At 41.7% G+C, this 17,164-nt stretch overlaps 1 protein-coding gene across 8 annotated transcripts in view; it reads left to right on the top strand.

Annotated features, from left to right (window-relative positions):
- Positions 1-17,164, top strand: part of baz2ba (bromodomain adjacent to zinc finger domain, 2Ba) — a 103,274-nt gene that overhangs the window by 81,427 nt on the left and 4,683 nt on the right. For 4 of the 8 annotated variants that reach the window (XM_086106676.1, XM_086106674.1, XM_086106670.1 and 1 more), the window contains 16 exons: positions 361-426; positions 1,286-1,330; positions 1,474-1,500; positions 4,989-5,054; positions 5,890-6,030; positions 6,642-6,896; positions 7,438-7,661; positions 8,584-8,658; positions 8,752-8,983; positions 9,066-9,128; positions 9,363-9,507; positions 10,811-11,598; positions 12,994-13,249; positions 13,893-14,048; positions 15,082-15,242; positions 15,639-15,973. In XM_086106676.1, coding sequence (XP_085962802.1) covers positions 361-426; positions 1,286-1,330; positions 1,474-1,500; positions 4,989-5,054; positions 5,890-6,030; positions 6,642-6,896; positions 7,438-7,661; positions 8,584-8,658; positions 8,752-8,983; positions 9,066-9,128; positions 9,363-9,507; positions 10,811-11,598; positions 12,994-13,249; positions 13,893-14,048; positions 15,082-15,242; positions 15,639-15,973 — 3,035 coding nt within the window. The remainder of the gene's footprint in view (positions 1-360; positions 427-1,285; positions 1,331-1,473; positions 1,501-4,988; positions 5,055-5,889; positions 6,031-6,641; positions 6,897-7,437; positions 7,662-8,583; positions 8,659-8,751; positions 8,984-9,065; positions 9,129-9,362; positions 9,508-10,810; positions 11,599-12,993; positions 13,250-13,892; positions 14,049-15,081; positions 15,243-15,638; positions 15,974-17,164) is intronic. The other 4 variants (XM_086106678.1, XM_086106675.1, XM_086106677.1 and 1 more) reach the window with 3 other exon arrangements.

Genomic DNA, 17,164 nt, shown 5'->3' with positions numbered 1-17,164 from the left:
GAAGAAAAAAAGGTGCCACACACAAACAGAGAGAGATGCTTACACATACACAAACGCGCATATCCAGGCGCTCGCAATTATAATGCCGCAGCTTCAAAGTGTTTTAGGACTAAATCAATTTTGAGTCGACACGGTTGACAAGACGCTCTTAACAGGAGGCTTCAACATTTTCACAATTACGTGTTAAAGAGATACATAATTCATTGGCAGTGTTCTACAAATTTGACTGGCATTCTGGGGGCATGGAATGTTTGCTGAAACCAGGAAGCTGCAAATATTGGGCTGAATCAGAGGCAAAAGTCAAGCTCGTCCGAGACTGATTGGCATGCATCTGTTCTTGACATGAATTTTTATTCGCAGGCTAAGCGAAAAAAGAAAGAAGAAGCAGCCAATGCCAAAATATTGGAGGCTGAAAAGCGAATAAAGGTATGACTTACTGAAGCCCTGGAATTAATTTATCACCACTTTAAATACATGGATTGTTAAAAACCCAGATTGTTAAAATAAAAGGCGTTGAGTTTTTTTTACAACCCATTATTCTTTAAATTCATCTTCACACCCATATAAGAGGCTAAGAGGCTCTGTCCTCACAACTGTTTCTTACGAGTCACGTTCCCCCCCCCCCCCCACCCCCTCACTTCTAGTGCCACCTTTCGCCTATTAGTACACAAATCATTTTAAGGAAAAATACTATCGTTAAATCATGTCAATACCTCACATCCGTGTATATATATATATATATATATAACTATGATTAGCACATGTATACACGTGCCAACATAAATTTTGGTGAGAATCTGTCAGGTTTTTCGTACCACTGTAATGGACCTGTTGTACGCCACTGCACAGTACACGGGTTGGCTGCATTAGCCAGTCACTTCTATACAGCAATTTTATATCACAATGGGTGGTATAAAATGACCAGTAGCGTGTTAGAAGACAGAAGACGTCAACAGTATGGCAGCGTACAGGATTTGTCATTTTGATAAATCTTTTTTTTTTCCAGGGAATCAGATGCCATTGCTATTAGCATTTTTAATGTTCTCATACACCTGCCTGATAGAATGAAGTAAAATGAACGTTGAAATGTGTGTTGCTTTAAAGTCATGTTTTTTAAAATCTTTTTTTGAAAGCTGCTTTTCTTTTCTTTTACTGTTTTCTTACTTTGAAGCTCGCTAGTGTTCTTTTCAGTTGGCATGGCCTCAAAAAAAAAAAGAAAAAAAGGGATTGGCAGGAGTATCACAGTGTTTTGATTTTCCTGCCTCATCTCTTTTCTCTCTCCAAGGAGAAGGAGCTGAGGAGACAACAGGCGGAGATCCTGAAGCACCAGGTAAACTCACAACAACTTAAACACTGGTTACTGCTCAGCAAAAGAAGCTTTTGTCGTGATTAATTATGAATATGAAAACTCAATGCTTTCTGGTTCTGGATATCACTTCTGTTCCATAATATTTTGCCAACTCTCTCTGCCAGGAGTTGGAGAGGCATAGACTAGATATGGTATGGGTATGTTTATTTTTGTACATCTAACACCTGCATCGTGTAACTGGTTGTGTTATGGTTGTCATAGCAATGCATTAAGTGTATGTAGCACTGGCTGCTGTCATACTACATTCTTCTGCATGGCTTTCCAGCAAAACAAACAAAAGACATAAAAAAAGTCAGTATGCTGCCTCCATCTGCTCGTCATGAGGGACAACTGACCATGTCACATTGGCCAGGCAGCTTCTGCCCCCCCCCTCCCTTTCCCTTCCCACCATTACAATACCACCCCCCACTCCTTCCTCTACTCGGAATGCATTGCAAAAGACTGCTAGCCAAACCACACTCACTGTGTCTCAAAGTGCACTCGAGGAGTTTCCATCCATCACACACATCATCTTAATTGTTGTGTTGGAGTAGCGTTTGTTGTCATGAGTACCAGGGTGCAAAATTACATACATTTTCCAAGAAGAGGACTTGACATGGCCGTCAAAGGGAATAAACTACGAAGGCTCGTGCCATTTAATAGGCAACATAAATACAGTCGGGGAAAATGGATTTGAGCATAATCCGGCGTAAAAAAAGATTTCAAGCAAGCACAGTGCAAGCACAGTACTACCTAGATTTACAAATTCTGCAATTTTTGATACATCGCTTAGTTAATTTGGCTGCCTCTTGTGTGAAGGAGAACATTTCTCCAGCAATAAAGATCGAACCTAAGGTTTCATCATTATTCCGTTCCATGAAGTCTGAATCATATGAAAACCAAATCAATTAGTCCCATAAAAAATAATATATTGTAAATCCAATTCAGATGGAATCTTTACCCTCACATGTGAACAAAAAAAATACATTTTATGGAAAATAACTTTTGCTTTGCATTGAAAAAAAGAATATATTAAAAAAAATAATAATAAAAAAAATATATAAATGGATTAATTGACGTCTAACAAACTTTTATTTTTAAAAAATCTTGAGAAGAAGTTGATGAGGAGAAGATGACATTTTTGTATTTTTGTTTTCTTGAATTCTGTCGTATTTCTCACCTCAACCTCAAGCAAGCTTAATTCAAGCATTAACTCATTCAATGTTTTTTCCAGAATTCAGGCTTTCAATCCCATGTACATCTTGATGTATTTTTTTCCCCCACGTGGTAGGATAAAGAAGGGTCTGAAAATGGCTGGCACTGAATGAGTTAACAATTCAAGGCAATCAGCTCTCCCAGTCTACTCAGCAACACTCAAGCAAGTTGGGGCAGTGTTGGCATAATACATCCTGACAAAAGTCAGCCCTTTCAAAAATAGCACACCAGCATAATGAGTTTCACCATGCTTTCTTTGTCCCTGTGGTGGTTTATTTAGCAGCTGCGTACACAGACTATTTTGTGCTTGTTTGTGTGTGACTGCTAAATAAACCACCATGCGGTTTAAGAAAGTGTGGTGAGACTGTGTAACTACAGTGCTTGCTTTTACTTTGAAGGTCTGGGTCATGGTGATGTTGCCCGAGTGGTGCCGAGAAGACCGGGAGACTAACTGCCTTGAGTTGTTAATAAAAGCTTGCATTGTAGATTATGCCTTGCCATCTTTTTTACACACCTTACACAACGCCTCAGCTGTACGTTCATTGATTTTTGGAATTGAATGGTCGAGTCAAACGTATTTATTTTGAAGGCTGAGTGGATGTCAACTGTAGATGAAAAAATTACGAAATTGAGGTTCCATTCGTCTATAAGGCCCTCACATGTGGGCAAGGCGGGCTAACAATTTTAAGTGGATGTCTGCTTCTAAAAAAAAGTTAACATTTCTTCGTGAATATGATCAATTTTCATCACCCTATATTCACAATTAATTACCACAATTTCCGTGAAAATTAACTCAAAATTTTCCACCACTTTACAAACCTACTGACGAGAGCTTGACAGTTAGCCCAGACGTTTAGCATGTCTCTCGGTCTGAGTGCTGAACTCTAACCCGCCCCAGCCTCTATTATTCACCGTTACTTGAATCATTTTGTTTTCATGGTGGACAATGGAGACGCGTGCGTAAGTTGAATCACCCACGTCACTGTCAGGTAATTTGACGGCAGAAACAGCATGTAGCAAGATCATCGCCGCGATCGATAACACCGAGGGGACAAATGGGTTCTGTATAGCATTTTTTTTCAGCCTGATTATTGTGCTTGGAGCCCTCCTCACACACGCTTAGCTGCAGCTGAATCTAAGGTCTGCCTATCTTATCTGTCCCTTATGCTCTGTAAAAGCTGTTGTATCAATCCATGTGGACCCACATACAAACTGAAGGTGCAAATTACAATACTAAAACATAAAACACAAAAGTGTATGATTAAACGCCAAAATGGTAAACCAAACCGTATCGCAAAATTCTGATATCTTCTTGCTAACATATTCAGTGTTACCTTGATTTACAAGTTAAATTTGTTCTTTGACCAAGCTCAATGCAATTTACTCATCACAAATCACGCTCCTACTCCAGCTCGGGTCAGCCGTTTTACCATGCAGTAAGTTCAGCGTGAGCTTTTCCACCATGCTCCTTGAGAGTATGTTCATTTTGTTGTACGTCGAGGCACCACAATAGTGTAAAAACCCATAAAATGATTACAATTTTGCAAACAATGAAACACTGTATTTCAGACTTAGAAAACACTGCTACATTCCATTTTTAGTAATAAATAAATAAAAATACGTCATACCACTCCTAGTGCTACCAGGTACCCATCCTGTTGTGATTTTTTCCCCCCGTTTCCCAATGTAAAAATGCTCCTCACAACCATTTCACTCACTGCCGGTAATGTTCTTGGCAGGCAAAACTACTGGTAATTGTGTCCTTTGGTGGATCACAGTGGGAATTAGTCTGATACTGTCGAGGGTAAAACCTGAAGAGATCAAATAAAATGATAGCCAGTCACGGGTGATTCACGTGGCCTTTTGCAGAAGACTTTGAATCATACACCAGAGAACAAAATAGATGTCTCATCCTCCGCAGACTCATACTGTGCTAATACTAAAACTGCCAAATCCACTCAAGTGTAACTGCTCTGTTTGTAAGCTCATCATTCCTTTTTGTCGTCCCCTCCACTAAATATTAGTAAAGCGTCAAATAAATGTCACCAATGGCTAATACAATATATTATCTTCTGGCAACCAACATTTTGTCGCTTGTATTCTATCCGCTTTAGCTTAGATGCGCCGTCACTGATTCCAGCTGCTTCTCTTTTTTGAGCCTGTCATCACATCTACTACGTATCGCATCTATGTGTTGCTTTTTTGGTTGTCATCGTACTACTGTATTCTTCACGTAATGCTTCCACCATACATGTGACAGTGTATACATGTGAAGCATCGTTTTGTGTTTGTTCCAAGTATGGTGCCTCTAATGAATTTAGAGCATTTCTGTTGTATTAATACATACTAAAATTGTACAACCTTGACCGGGCTATTTGCAGTTGTCCCTGTTACTGTAATGTGCCTCTCTTTTCTGCCACTGTAGGAGAGAGAAAGGAGGAGGCAGCATGTAATGCTGATGAAGGCTGTTGAGGCTCGCAAGAAAGCAGAGGTAGTCATGGGCCGAAAAATCAAAAGACCAACACACACATATGAAGACACACACACACACACACACACAAAATTTGACCACACTAGGGGTGTCCAAACTTTTTCCAGGCCAAAAGTAATCTGGAAAATTAATGTTCTTTTATATAAGTGATGCTGTCTGGCAGAATCACCGCATCGCCAAAACCACTACTTTTCAGGAAAAAAAATGCCATCTTTCTTGAGTTGATATGCGCGCCAATATCAACATACCACCTCAAAATGTTCAATCATGGCTGTATAGTTTCTTCGGCACCGAGGGAAAACAGTGATCCATTTTTAACAAAACATGCTGTAACTGATCTAACCTATTTTCACTTCATTTTATTTAGAAATATCCAGACTTTGAATCTTTTTGCCTCTGATTATAGTTATTTTGCATCATTTGCCCTCTCTATTAAACCACAGTTTGTTAGTAGTAACTGGTCATTTTAGTGCTCGGGGGTGTCGCACCACCCAGCTTTTTTGATCCTCACACCTTTTACACGGCCCCACATTTTTTACCCAGGGCACTAAAAAAGGAAGGTGGACTACAAATGGCCCCCAGGCAGTAGTTTGGACACCACAACGCCTCGCCACAAAACAAAGTCATTATAGCTTCGTCATCTCCCCATGTTCTCCCATGATATTGTTCATTCTTTCCATTCAAAGATTCGGACCATCGAGCACTTTTCCTTTGAATGCATATAGCTGCAATCTAACACACACGCAAACATAGCTAGTATACAAAAATGTACAAATGCACGATTCTGGACCAATACCTTTTCTCCTAATGCGTCTGCAAACTCCGGACCTCACAGGAGCGCGAGCGCCTGCGGCAGGAAAAAAGGGACGAGAAGCGTCTCAACAAAGAGCGCAAGCTTGAGCAACGCAGGCTGGAGTTGGAGATAGCCAGAGAGCTGAAGAAGCCAAATGAAGACATGTGCCTGTCGGATCAGAAGGTAGTTTAAGATCTTAAGTGATCGGTTTATTTATATACATGTAGCTATGCTGTATAGTCTAGATGTCTGGATGTCATTTAACCCTTACACACAGACTGGGATAAACTTTACAAGTTTTGCCATTTGACCACTTTCCTCAGTATTTCAGATTTTTCCTGAAAAGACCAAAACACACAACAACATGGTTAAAGCATAAAAGGGAAAAAAAACTGCATATGTGGCTGTCTTAGATGGAACAGGACATCACATTCTTTGGTGGTAGATATTTTTATCCAAAAACAAGTGCTGTAAAACAAAAACTATTTATCATACCGTTTCGCAATTTGATACAATCATTATGAAGATATTTCGGAGCATATTGCCGGTATGCGTGCATGGAAAAGGAACTGAAAGTGTTTAGTTAAATATGGCGTTGTGAGACAATCAGTATTGGTGGTCTTGAAGACACCAAATAAGTCTGTCGTAGCAATATTTTTATTTCTATGCCCTCAAGTGGCTGTTTATAGTACTACATACTATTAAAGTTAATAACCAGGCACATTGGACACATCTTAAAGGTGACACCAAATTTGAACTTATAGGAAGCATTCTACCCATATTGTCTTCTTCAGGCTCTACCTGAGTTCTCCAGAATTCCCGGGCTGATCCTTCCAGGCCGTGCAGTGTCTGACTGTTTGATGCTGATGCAGTTCTTGCGAGGCTTTGGAAAAGTTTTGGGCCTGGACTTGAATGTTGATGTCCCAACACTGGGTATGCTACAAGAGGGCTTGCTCAATGTGGGCGATAGCATGGGTCAAGTCCAAGATCTCTTGGTCAAACTACTGTCTCTGGCAGTCTGTGATCCTGGTTTGCCCCCTGGACAAAAGGTAATGTACTTCATTTGGGTGAGTTTGTTCTCTATTTTTTTGGCTTTAGTCAAATATAAAAAAACCTACATAGTTATAAATGTTCATGGTACAGTGCTTAGGTGCATCTTGTTCATAATTTTAAATAGGCCCCATGAAATAGCCAATAAATTTCTCAAAGATGTGGTAAATTTATTTAGAATAACGGGAATTAGCTGAGAAAAGTGAAAACTGAGGCTAACTAAGGGAAAGGTATCGTTACAAATGTCATGACAGCCATGCAAAATACTTTAACTTTCCCACATTACAGTACTGTGACAGTTTTTTTTAAGGATACTGTACTTGTATGAAACGTGGTTGTTTAAGGTTTCCCATAACTGTGTTTGAATCTTCTATTAAAGAGACATCCTTGAATTATGTAAATTCCTGGCCTATTACCGTCTATTCTCATTAGTTTCCATGGAAAGTTGACCGACTTTGAAAATCCCCAGAATTTTGACACCCTTGGGTATGAATGAAACATACAAATTCAAAATGTTAACATTTTCTAATTCTGTGCTAGACAAAGACCATGCTGGGGGACCATTTGACCAACGTTGGCATAAACCGGGACAATGTGTCTGAGGTGCTGCAGATGTACATGGGGGCCCATTGTGCCAATACCGATCTCGCCCCTCTGGCCCTCAGTCTTAAGACCAAGGCTTTCCAGGCCCATACGCCTTTCCAGAAAGCCTCCATCCTGGGATTCCTAGCAAATGAGCTGGCTTGCAGCAAAGTCGTTATCAGGTATTTGTTGCAACATAAGGGTGAAATACAAGAGCGACATAAAATGCACTATAACTTTTACAGGTGAATGTAATTTCACCCCACTCAACTGTTCAGTAGCTGTGTTTCATTGCCACTGAAATTATTCCGACTGGAGATCTCTGGTGAGCTGTTTATATGTGACGTGACCTCTTACGAATACATGCGGCGTGACATTAAATCGGAACAGTGGTGTGACTTGCGCAGATTGATGATCATATGATGGAGTTCACTCGTATATTCAGCCCAGTAGTTGTGATTGTTTTTACACGGTTATTACATCAACAGCTTGTCAAAAACAAGTTACCAGTAGTTTAAAACAAGCTCTGGTAGGACGCTGCCATTTTCAAGTGCGTAAATGGCAACGTCACTACACATTTACGTCAGCGCAGTGGATGCAGCCTGGCTGTGGCGACTGAATTGCTCACGAAAAAGGAATATCCCACCACCTTTGATTCTGAATGAAAGTCCATTCGGATTCGGCCTCTTGATTCCAATTGAGGTGTTTATATGGAGCATTTTCATTTTTGTTTATTTAGGTTTAATTTAATCAGAATGCAAGGCCCCTTGTAAACTCTGCTAATGTTTTTGCACAACTTGCTGTTTTTGCGCAACTTGCTGTTCTCCAATAAGGAGCTGAAGAGCAGAATTCACAACAGGTATTTGAACCATAAACATTTCCAGTGATGTCTCTCTCGCAAACCACTTATGACACTATAAGCTCAGTGGCCCCTTGTTGCAACAGAGATACAGAGAATCACCGAAAGGTGTAGGAATGAACGTTCTTGACTACTGGAAGTTGCGTATTTCGCTCCTCAGCTCCTTGTTAGAGAAAGCCTAATGAACTTTTTGTGAGCAGTGTTTACAAAATCAGCCAATGGATCTATTTCACCCTTTCTTACAGTGAAATTGATAAGAACCTGGAGCAGATGGCAAACATGAGGAAAGACAAAATTATCATGGAGGGGAAGCTTAAGAAGTAAGTTTATAGTGTGTACATTTTGGGGGCTTTACAAAAGAATGTTTGATAACTATAGACATTATAACCCTCAAACGATATTTTCCAATCCAGATTGAGAACCATTTATGCCAAACGCACTGGGAAGAGGGAGGCCAGTGTGGGTGTGGAAGAGAACCAGTCTTTCGGTACGCCGTCTTCGGCTGTCAAACGCAAGAGGAAACTTGGTGGTGACAGTGACGATGACGACGACGACGACGACGACAGTGACGATCCGGCTGACGACGATGAAGATGAGGATGAAGATGACTTTAAGAAGATTAAAAAAGTGGAAACATATGATGAGGTAAAAAAAAAAAAATGAATATGTATTATAGATGCATTGGTAACTTTGGAGAATACGTCTGAATGGTTTTCTGTTGTGTCAGGATGAAGTTGACCAAGCCACTAGCGTGGAGGAGCTAGAAAAGCAGATAGAGAAGTTGGCTAAGGTATTGTTACTTGTCTTTATTTTCTGCCTTCGTTGTTAATTGGAAAATATCTTGGTTTTAAAAAGTTATGCAAGTGGATTCTCTTATGCGGTTTCTTACTAGTTAAGAAATTCTTTGGTTGATGTGACATTAACCTGACATTCACTCCTCATGTCCTGTTTCCTTACACAAAGCAAAGCAAATATTGAGGAATATGTGCCAAAAGAAAACAGTGAATGCTCTGTCCCACTGCAGCAACATCATCAGACAAGGAGAAAGCTGTTTGAAATATCCCACTCACTGCGCTCTATGATGTACGGCCAAGATCGTTACCGCCGTCGATACTGGGTACTTCCCCACTGTGGAGGGGTCTTTATTGAAGCCATGGAGAGTGGAGAAGGTAATTACAGGACACCGAGAGACAGTGTTGGTCTGATGGCACTTCTTGTGCAGCCTTGCAATTGTTTTACTGCAATTCGTGCTTCTTTATGGTCATTTTTGGATACCGACAAACGTCATTTGTCATGAGTTCAGAGTTCAGCACTTATGTTTTTCTTTTACTGTGTGAATACATTTTCAGGTTTTGTCAGTGGTGTAAAATATCCTTCTTTTTATTTGATTTTTAACTTTTAAATTAATTTGTTTGCACAATGGGCGGCCCGGTAGTCCAGTGGTTAGCACGTCGGCTTCACAGTGCAGAGGTACCGGGTTCGATTCCAGCTCCGGCCTCCCTGTGTGGAGTTTGCATGTTCTCCCCGGGCCTGCGTGGGTTTTCTCCGGGTGCTCCGGTTTCCTCCCACATTCCAAACACATGCATGTCAGGCTGATTGGACGCTCTAAATTGTCCCTAGGTGTGAGTGTGGGCGTGGATGGTTGTTCGTCTCTGTGTGCCCTGCGATTGGCTGGCAACTGATTCAGGGTGTCCCCCGCCTACTGCCCGGAGATGGCTGGGATAGGCTCCAGCACCCCCCGCGACCCTAGTGAGGATCAAGCGGTTCGGAAAATGGATGGATGGGTGTTTGCACAATGTTGCAGGTTGGAAAACAACCAGAAATTATATTATTTATTATCATTACCACCGTTTTTTTTTCTGCTTCCCCACACCCCAACTACCGGTAATTACAAATATATGGAAACCAATAGGAATTGTATTTCACTTCAGATTGTTTTACCATATTTTGTCACACCATACCACAGTGCTTTCACAAAGCTCACTTTTAGATTACTGTGGACCACAGCAGCATCTACACATAGCCCAAGCCCAGGTTTTGTTGTTGGTGGTTGAGCAAATGTCATAATTACAGGAAACAACCTCGTTATGAGATCGTATCACAATTATGACTTTGGATTTCTTTTTCTTTTTTACTGGAGAAAATGTGAATGTTCCCGTTTCTGCCTGTTTCTGTTTAAAAAAAATTAATCCTGTAAATAAGAGAAAAAAAATGTTCATGGGGTTAAATTGGCCAAAAGTGGCCACAATCAAGCCAAATGGTACAATTTCACTGCTGATTTACAGAAACAGCCAACGTTGAAAATGTCATGATCTGGCTAAAATCCCCACTCTTCGGAAACTTTTTTGCATTTGTTTTGAAAAAGCTAACTGGTTCCCCAAAAAAGATGCGAGTTGGACACATGGCCATCATAGTAGCATGAGAGTAAATTTACAATTCCAAGACTTAAGATGTTGTCTTATTTGCATGCAGCACCAGAGGAACTAGAGGAGGAGCGGCAGAGGCGGAGAAGAGCAGCAGAAGAAGTCAAAGTCAAAGATGAACCTCAGGAGATTGAACTGGAGAAGGACGAACCCGCCTCACATTCTGGTCTCCCACATGGCTTGCAACAACAGAAGGAAGAGGAAGAAGAGAATGAGCGGAAGGACTCTCCAACCACCTTCTACCAACAGCCAGCTTATGTGTCTCAAATTTGCCCAGATGCCCCCAGAGAAACGATGAAGGCGGAGGACCAGGCGAGCCCTCACGTTGGACAGAATGGCAACCATACGTGTTCTCCTATTGCCACAACTACCGTGACGTCATACTCCCCCTCTCACAATACCTCTGAGCTGGCAGCTGCAAAAACCGCTGTGATAGTCGGTCATGACACTTCAAATGTCCCCGGCCCAATCTCAACCTCCCTATCCGCCCGGTGCCTGCCGGCCCTGCGTGAAAGCCCAGGCAACTCTCCTCCGGCCTCTTCCCCAACACCATCCCAACAACTCTCTCTCCAGCCCAACGACCAGCTGCTTCGGGTTCTAACTGAGAGGAGCGGACACTGGTTCAGCCTGCTGCCTCGCAACCCCTGCGACCTTTCTTCCCTGACGACGACCGCGCCCGGGGCGCTTGATGCCACTCCCCAGGCGTCCTCCACACCAAGCAAGCCCAGATCTCCTCCAGCGTCACCTGCACTCCCTCTCACACCCTCTGCGGCGTCAGCCTCGGTCAGCCCGCATCACTCGGGCGGCCTCCTCACCTACCCTCTCTCAGCACTGCAGGTGAGGCCACTCGCCACAGGTGCATGGAAACACATTTATGTAAAGAGTAGGGTTACACAATGCCTTCTGGAATTTATAGGAATAAACAAGAATAAGTTAATTTACAAAACTGGAGGGTGTCCCTTAAAAGGGAACTTATAGTACCTGTAAAGTGAAAGTAAGTCTTTAATTATGACACACCATCAAGAAGAGTGTCGTTAGCAGCCTTGCCATATTTGAATGATTAAAACTAATTGCCAAGTATATAAAATGAGGCTTCAAAATAGTGGAAATAACAAACCTCTGTCCGCTCTCAGACGCTGTGAGCGTGTCCACTGAATGCGCTGAAACCACAAGCTGTCAAACGTTTCGAACAACGATCAACAAAAACAAATGCTACTTACAGTATCTTTCCAATGCCTACACGTACGCATAACTGTTTAAGCAGCAATAATCTGTTTAAGGCTTCAGTGACTACAATATATCTCAATGGATCATGGTTTTTCCATGCCACCAAAAAGAGTCGCTCTATAGCAGTGATTCCCAACCTTTATTAAGCCAAGGCACATTTTTATAAGTTTGAAAAATCGCACGGCACACCAACAAACAAAATTGTCACAAAAAGAGGATATATTTGTCAGTTTCTTACTTTTTACCATCTAACAGAAGGTCATTTATTTGTTCTTGCTGTCACTGTAAGTTGCTGACATAGATAACCTGACAAAGATACTTTATTTGTTGTTAATAAATTGTTTTCATACCAATTACGTGAATTTTGATTCGTTCCCGCGGCACACCGTTAGAGCTCTCGCGGCACACTAATGTGCCACGGCACACTGGTTGGGAAACACTGCTATATAGCAGTCATTGGTCAAAGCCCTTGTCCACACACTGGCTGCCACATCAGACTTAAAAAAGAAAAAAGCAATCCTCCAGGCCACACTCCCAAAAAAACAGCAATGGTGGAATGATGAAAATATATTTTTGTGTAACCTTGACTAAATCAACCAGATTTCATGCAAGCGCAGCAAACCTCCATATAGTTTTTCACTTATTGGAATTATATCCGATGCAGCCACAGTGAAAATTTGCTGTCCAAAAAAAACATCTGAAAACAATTTTCAAATCCGTTTATCCACACCACACACATTGAAACTACTTCCAGTTTACAATGCACCTTTGAAACGCATTGTAATTACCGGTATGTTCCAAAATTGCAGCAAGTTTCTAAGTAGGAAACTTCCCATGGCGTTAATGTGAATGCATCAATAATTTACAAGAGTGCATGTTGGCTCATTATAGAGAACTTGCAAATGTTTGGGGGAAAATCCTGATAAAAAGAAGCAGAAAAGAGTTCCTTGAATTTTCTTTCTGTGTGGCTACAATCCACGTTCTTTTCTTTTGTTTTCTTTTCAGGCAAAGTCGGGCATTTCATTACTGGGAGTGTCTTTGGGGAGTTGGTCGAGTGGCATGATAAGTCCCAGCTTGCCTCTGTGCAGCAGCCCCAGTCCCATGCTGGGTCACTCTGTTGAGGGCAACACGGCAGCAAGTGTGTCCAGTAAGAGTGAATCACCTCTACCTCGCATTGAGAAAAGTTCATCCATGCCCTCTCCTCCTACTGTGGAGATTCCGAAATCTCTTGACCACCACACACCCCGGCCTATCCCAGAGGGTAAGATTCTGACCCTATCTGAGAAAAATATTAAGAGAGCCACTGACCTGTAAACTCTGGTGAGCTAAAATATAGGATGTTGGATCATGGAACAGGTCAAAGGCACAAGTGCAAATCATTTTGTCTTGGGGAAGTCCAGTCACAGGTTATCTATCTCATGTCATAATTAAAAGTTCCACGTCATCCTATTAATGCAGTCATGCCTGCGGCATATCATCCTGCTAGAGAGAAGAAGACCGGTAAGTGCAAATAATGACATTATTAGCCAATTTGCAGCGACTTTGGTCCCTTTCTATGCATAATCGTATGATATCATAAACGGCTTTAGAATATACGATCCAACATAAAGCACAACAGATTACACCAACCTGATCTGATTGTGAATGAGGCATCTGAATGTGTTAAATTGGATTTGTTTCATTATGACCAATTATGAAAGCATTGATTTGGATAATTGTCTTATTGCGTAACTTGTGTGTGGCTTCTCATTATGGGAAATCCTTGAATGTGTTTCTGTATGAAAAACTGCAGTCACACAAACAAGGGATTAGGGGCACATTTTCTGTACAGCATATGCAAATGAATGAAATTGTGATGCGTGATAAACATGGTCTGACACACAACTTGTGTTGATATGCTTTAGACATGTTGACTGGTTGGTGGCGTATCTCTGACATAGAGGAGCTGCGCGCGCTGGTCGTTGCTCTACACAGCCGAGGTATCAGGGAGAAAGGCCTCCAGAGGCAGGTGCAAAAATATATTGAGATCATCCCTCAAGTCTGCATTAAACACAAGGATGGTAAGTGTGTCAAAACAGTACATTGAACACCCCTTTAACGTGTGCTTGCTTCAAGCTTTTTCTTGGGCACGCCCAGTTGAGGGCGACTGTCAAACTTACAAATAAAACCAAAGAGAATTTAATGTTTTGCAAGTGGTGAGTTTAGGTACGAGTGACATATTTTTTTTTTCGGGGGAGGGGGGCAGTTTTGGCAGCTATACCAAGTAAATATTCTTGTGCTGAAGGTTAGTGTCAAACTAAACACAAAAAAAATACACTGTGCTCAACTTTATTTAGCACTACAAAGACAATTGCACATTGTGTATTCAAACAATCACATAAGCTCCACTACCTGAAGGCGAGAATGGGAAACACCATAGGCACAGCATCTGCTGTATGTCTGAATGTAAACTGTGCTGCACACAACACACAAGTACACAGATCAAGTAACAATACTCACAGGCATATATTCTTTATCCTCTGCCAATATCGAACTGCCTTACTGAAAATCCAAGAGAAGTTGCGTATATACCCGTATGCCTGTCATGCCTGTGTGTTCCAAGAGTTGCGCACAACAGAATCAGCATCATAAGTGAGAGTGCGACAAAAACTGTTGAATGCTTTTTCATCGTATTTAATGATGATATGACTTTTTTTTTAATAGTTTAATATTGTAGTGTGCTCTCAGTTACCTGAGTGAAAAACACTTTGCCATAGGTTTGGATTTTTGGGGGAGAGGCTGGAATGGATTAATGGGATATCCATTAATTTCAATGAGGAAAGATGACTTGAGATCGATTGTTTTGAGTAACGAGCATGGTCAATGAATTAAACTCATCTCAAGACACCACTACTTTTTATTTGCAACATTTTCAACATCACATAACAAAAGTCTGCTAGATTAATGCTTTCGTCTAATGAAAATGGTAATGGTAATTATAAACCTACCAACAACTAAAAAGAGTCATACAAGTGCTGTAAAAAAAATAAACAGGAAGTTTATATCATGGAGGTCCATGGTGTTGATCGATGTCCTCATATGACATACATCTAGCGGCCATGATCGAGCTTCGGGAGCTAGAGGAGAGCCAGGTCAGTGTGGAGTCGGTACGAGGCTGGTGCGTGGAGGAGCAGGCCATGGAAATGGACATTGCCGTGCTTCAGCAAGTGGAGGAACTGGAAAGGAAGGTTACTGCTGCCAGCCTGCAGATCAAGGTATGTAGCTATGGAAAGTTCATGTTGCTACATGGGAAAAAAAATACTTCAATATCATGTTTTAACCTCATAAATTTCAATACCAAAACCAACAACAGTAGAGCTGGGACCTGCCCCCCGAATCCCGTTCCCCAATTGTGTTGAAGGCAGTAAACGAGATCCGGTTTGAGTTGAAACTTCACTTCTTAACTACGGAGAAAAAAAGTGTTCTTTTTAGTTTAAAATAGCTTACCTTAGAACAATGGCATTGTGGCCAAAGATAGTCATTGCGCCTTTCAGTGCAGTAATTCTTAAATATTTGTTGTAGGACCAGCTCAACTATGAAAAAAAGTGTGACTTGTGCTGTGACCGGGTGCCTTTCGACTCAGTAGCGAGCATCCTGATTTCCTCCCCCAGGGCTGGACCCATCCTGATCCTCAGTCCGAGCGGGAAGATCTGGTGTATTACGAGCACAAGCCCCTCACCAGATCGGGCCTCGTGTCCTCATCATCAAACGGGGGAGACAAGGACGGCAAGGATCATCCTGAGGAGCGGGGGGAGAAGGGCGGGGTGATACGTCACCCAGACAACCCTCTGGACATAGCAGTGACCCGTCTGGCCAATCTGGAGCGCAACATCGAGAGAAGGTACCTGAGGAGCCCCTTAGGTACCACCATTCAGATCAGGCTGGATAATGTGGGTACGGTCACTGTCCCTGCCCCCGCACCATCCGCTAGTGCTGACAGGGAAGGGTAGGTCATCTCTCCAACCGAAAGCACCCCCCGCTCTCACGTTCAGACCCTCTCCTCTGTCTGTGTGTGCTTTCCCATATGACTCCAAGGTTTAGGGTATTGGATGAGGGGCCGTCAGGGGTGTCAGTCACTACCGCCTCTCACACGCACCTATGTGAAACGCTCTCATGCACGCTACTGAAATGCTCATAGCCATTAATGAAATGTTTTGACTCCATTTTTTTTCGCTCTCACATTCTCCAGAAATGCTGTCATAAGCAGCAGTACTGATACACTTGCACGCATTGTTGATTTCTGTTTTTTGTTCTCGCATACAATTCAAACACCTAATACGCACTACTGAAAGACTGACATATGCTAATGAAACACGGTCACATGCACCCTGCAGAATTTATTTTTGTCCCGCTCACACCCAAAACCGAAATGCTCACATCCGCTGAAATGTTTTCGCTTACGACTAAAATACTATCAACACACTACTGAAACACTTGAGGCACAGTACTGGAAAGCTGAAAGACTATCGCGAACAATTTTTTTTCAAGAACATGCTGTTAAAATGCTCTCATACATATTTTTGAAACATTCTCTCACATTAACATTTTTTTTTTCACAAACAGCTACTAAACAGCGACAAAACTGAAAGGCTCCCACGCTCACTGCTCAAACGCTCTCACACACAATACTTGAATGTTGTCACACCACTAATTTTGTTCCAATTTTGTTTTGCTAACATACACTACAAATGCACTCTTGACTACACTAGTGAAGTGCTGTCATCTACACTTTTGAAAAGCTTGCATGTACCGGTAACTCCTGAAACTTTTACTCTTACACACTGTAGAAACACTCACACAAACTACAGCTTTTTGTGATCACTGTCACCACTAAAACACTTTTATACACACTAATGAGACCCTCTCACACTCAGAATTGTTTTGCGCTCACAAACACGAGTGTAGGACTCTCACACGCTACTAAAACCACTCTTATGCACAATACTCAAAGCTCTCATTAACTCTATTGAAACATTCTAACACGCACATAAATACAAATAAAAAGCCTTTATACACGCCGCACATAAATAAATACAAATCAAACGCCTTTATATACACATGCTAAATGCTAACATGCACGTTATTGAAAATTTTAATTCTGTTACACATCATTGTCAAACGCGCTCATATAACATTC

Source organism: Hippocampus guttulatus, chromosome 3 (assembly GCF_054856545.1).
Source record: "Hippocampus guttulatus isolate MCC_2025c chromosome 3, RoL_Hgut_1.0, whole genome shotgun sequence".
Lineage (NCBI taxonomy): Eukaryota > Metazoa > Chordata > Actinopteri > Syngnathiformes > Syngnathidae > Hippocampus > Hippocampus guttulatus.
Note: the sequence above shows the minus strand (reverse complement) of the source record. Positions and strands in the feature narration are given on the sequence as shown.